Below are 3,752 nucleotides of genomic sequence, written 5' to 3'. Positions count from 1 at the left end.
TCCTGAAAGAGACAAGAGACAAGAGTTGATAGAATTGCTTAAGCAGTATGTTGACGTATTTGCTTGGTCTTGTGATGACATGCCAGGATTAAACACTGATATTGTCCCGCACAAATTACCGACTGATCCCACTTGTTTACCTGTTAAGGAAAAGACAAGAAAATTCAAGCCATAATTGAGCTTAAGGATCAAGGAGGAGATAACTAAGCAAATTGAGGCGAACATTGTAAGGGTCACAAATTACCCCACATGGTTAGCCAATATTGTGCCTGTGCCAAATGGAAAGATCAGAATATGTGTGGACTATCGAGATCTCAACAAGACCAGTCCTAAAGATGATTTCCCTCTTCCAAATATTCATATACTCATCGATAATTGTGCAAAACATGAGTTGCAATCATTTGTCGATTGCTTTGCAGGATATCACCAAATCCTGATGGATGAAGATGATGCAGAGAAAACATCGTTTATTACTCCATGGGGAGTGTATTGCTACAGAGTAATGCCATTTGGTCTAAAAAATGCCGGTGCAACCTACATGAGGGCTATGACTACTCTTTTTCACGATATGATCCACAAGGAAATTGAAGTGTACGTGGATGATGTCGTTATCAAAATCCAAAAAGAAGTTCAGACCACCTGGATGACTTGCGAAGGTTCTTCGAGAGGTTGCGTAAGTATAATCTGAAGTTGAATCCAGCAAAGTGTGTATTTGGAGGACCCGCGGGAAAACTATTAGGATTCATCGTTAGTAGGAAAGGCATAGAGTTGGATCCATCAAAGATAAAGGCAATCCAAGAGCTACCTCCACCCAAGACCAGGAAAGACGTGATGAGTTTCTTGGGAAGACTGAATTACATCAGTCGGTTCATAGCTCAATCTACAGTGATCTGCGAACCCATATTCAAGGTACTGAAGAAGGATGCTGCCACAAAATGGACAGAGGAAGGCCAAAGGACTTTCAATAGAGTCAAAGAATACTTGTCCAACCCACTAGTATTGGTCCCACCAGAGCCTGGAAAGCCTTTGTTATTGTATCTATCTGTCATGGATAATGCATTTGGATGTGTATTGGGGTAGCATGATGAGACAGGTAGAAGAGAGCAATCCATTTACTATCTGAGCAAGAAGTTCACATCGTACGAGGTAAAATACACCTTGTAGGAACGAACATGTTGCGCTTTGACTTGGATTGCGCAAAAAATTAGGCATTACCTGTCTGCATACAGCACGTACTAGATCTCAAGAATGTATCCACTAAAGTACATCTTTCAGAAGCCCATGCCTACGGGTAAACTGCCGAAGTGGCAAATTTTGTTGAGCGAGTTTGACATTGTGTATGTGACACAGAAGGCCATCAAAGGACAAGCCCTGGCTGATCACCTCGCAGAAAACTCGGTGGACCAGGATTACAAGCCACTCACGACCTACTTCCCTGATGATGAGGTTTTGTTTGTAGGAAAAGGCATATCAGATTCATATGATGGATGGAGAATGTTCTTTGATGAAGCATCAAACTCTATTGGAGTTGGAATAGGAGCAATCTTAATATCGGAAATAGGTCAGTATTACCCGATCTCAGCCAAGATCAGGTTTTATTATACCAATAACATGGCGGAATATGAAGCTTGTATTCTTAGACTCAGGATGGCCATCGACATGAACATCAAAGAACTCTTGGTGATAGGAGATTTCGACTTATTGGTTCACCAGGACCACTAAGAATGTCAAGATCCTGCCTTATCTGCATTACATTAAAGAGTTGAGTAGGAGATTCACAAGGACTGAGTTCAAGCATGTCCCTCGAGCTCAAAATGAGTTTGCCGATGCTTTGGCAACATTTTCCTCGATGATTCAACACCCAGACAAGAATTACATCAACCCTATCGATATAGAGATACATGATCAACATGCATGCTGTTTTCATGTAGATGAGGAATTGGATGGAAAACCCTGGTACTATGACATCAGAAGATTAATAGAAGCACAATAATATCCTGAAAATTCCACAAGCAACCAAAAACGGACTTTGAGGAGGATGGCCAATCATTTCTTCCTTAACGAAGAAATCCTGTATAGGAGAACTTCAGATTTAGGATTGCTGAGGTGCGTCGACGCCGCAGAAGCGACAAGGGTTTTGGAAGAAATACATGCAGGAACATGTGGACCTCACATGAATGGGTTCACTTTGGCAAAGAAGATTCTAAGAGCCGGATATTTTTGGATGAACATAGAGAGAGATAGCATCCGATATGTGCAAAAATGTCATCAGTGTCAAGTGCATGGAGATTATATACGGGTTCCACCAAATGAGCTCAATGTGATGGATTCCCCTTGGCTATTTGCCACTTGGGGCATGGATGTTATTGGAACCATAGAGCCTCCCACGTCAAATGGACATCGTTTCATCATGGTGGCTATCGATTATTTCACAAAATAGGTCAAAGCTTCGACATACAAGGCAGTGACTAAGAAGGTAGTGGCAGACTTTGTTCGCAATAACATAGTTTGTCGGTTTGGAATTCCAGAATCAATCATAATAGACAATGCAACCAACCTCAACAACGATCTTATGTGAAAGGTTCAAGATTGCTTATCGAAATTCAACGGTTTATCGGCCACAGATCAATAGAGCAGTTAAGGCTGCAAATAAGAATATCAAGAAGATTTTAAGGAAGATAGTAGACAGTCATAGGCAATGGCATGAGAAGCTACCATATACTTTACTCGGTTATTGCACCACAATCAGAACATCAGCTGGGGCAACTCCTTATATGTTGGTTTATGGTTCAGAAGCAGTAATACCTGCTGAGGTGGAAATACCATCTTTAAGGATTATCCAAGAGGTTGGTCTTGACGATGTAGAATGGATACATAGCAGGCATGAACAGTTGATGCTCATCGATGAAAAGAGGATGGACCCGGTTTGTCATGGACAACTCTATCAGAACAGAACGACCAAAGCCTTCAACAAGAAAGTTAGACCTCAACAGTTCACACCGGGGCAGTTACTATGGAAGAAGATCTTTCCTCATCAAGGAGAAGCCAAAGGCAAATTTACACGAAATTGGCAAGGACCCTACATGACTCATCGAGTACTCTCAGGAGGAGCGGTAATCTTAGCAAAAATGGACGGCAGAGTGAGCACAAAGCCAATTAATTCAGACCCCATCAAGAAATACTACATCTGAAGACCTCAAGATTAGCGCTTATTTTGCATTTTTCAATGTAACAGATCTACCTCTAGACCTGATTTCCCATGGTGGGGTACGTAGGAAACCCACATCGGATCCGGTCTCTTTTAGAAAACCCAAAATCATCATTTCCATGTATTTAGAACTACGCTCGACCTGAATTCCCTCAGTGGGATACGTAGGCAATCCTAGTCGGATTCGGTCCCTTTGTATTTTTCACTCTTTCCCATTGTATTTGAACTACGTTCTTACCTGATTCTGCTTGGATACGTAGGCAGCCTGAGTCAGGCCCGGTAATTGCATATCATATTTTTCACTTTCCTAATGTAATCGAACTACGTTACGACCTGATTCCACTTGGATACGTAGGCAACTTGAGTCAAGCTCGGTCATTGCATTACATACTTCTATTTCTCCCATTTGTATTCGAACTACGTTATGATCTGATTCCTATTTTGGGGATACATAGGCAGTCTGAGTCAAGCTCGATGCATACCCTTAGGAAACATTCCTCATAGTTAGCGTAACCTCAGAATATTGAAGAATATCGATCGTCCC

General features: G+C 41.7%; 1 protein-coding gene across 1 annotated transcript; it reads left to right on the top strand.

Moving 5' to 3' along the window:
• The first annotated feature begins 2,546 nt into the window (after positions 1 to 2,546).
• On the top strand, positions 2,547 to 3,191 carry LOC107058709 (uncharacterized). Its single transcript, XM_015304743.1, has one exon. The coding sequence runs from the start codon at positions 2,547 to 2,549 to the stop codon at positions 3,189 to 3,191; it is 645 nt and encodes a 214-aa protein (XP_015160229.1).
• The last annotated feature ends 561 nt before the right edge of the window (positions 3,192 to 3,752 follow it).

The sequence above is a fragment of the Solanum tuberosum genome, unplaced genomic scaffold, assembly GCF_000226075.1.
Source record: "Solanum tuberosum cultivar DM 1-3 516 R44 unplaced genomic scaffold, SolTub_3.0 scf00585, whole genome shotgun sequence".
In the NCBI taxonomy this organism is placed as follows: domain Eukaryota; kingdom Viridiplantae; phylum Streptophyta; class Magnoliopsida; order Solanales; family Solanaceae; genus Solanum; species Solanum tuberosum.
The sequence above is the reverse complement of the archived record's forward strand: the minus strand, read 5'-3'. Positions and strand labels throughout refer to the sequence as shown.

Bases quoted from the DNA above. Each gene is read 5' to 3' on its own strand.
- LOC107058709 (XM_015304743.1), top strand. From the start codon at position 2,547: ATGCAACCAACCTCAACAACGATCTTATGTGAAAGGTTCAAGATTGCT.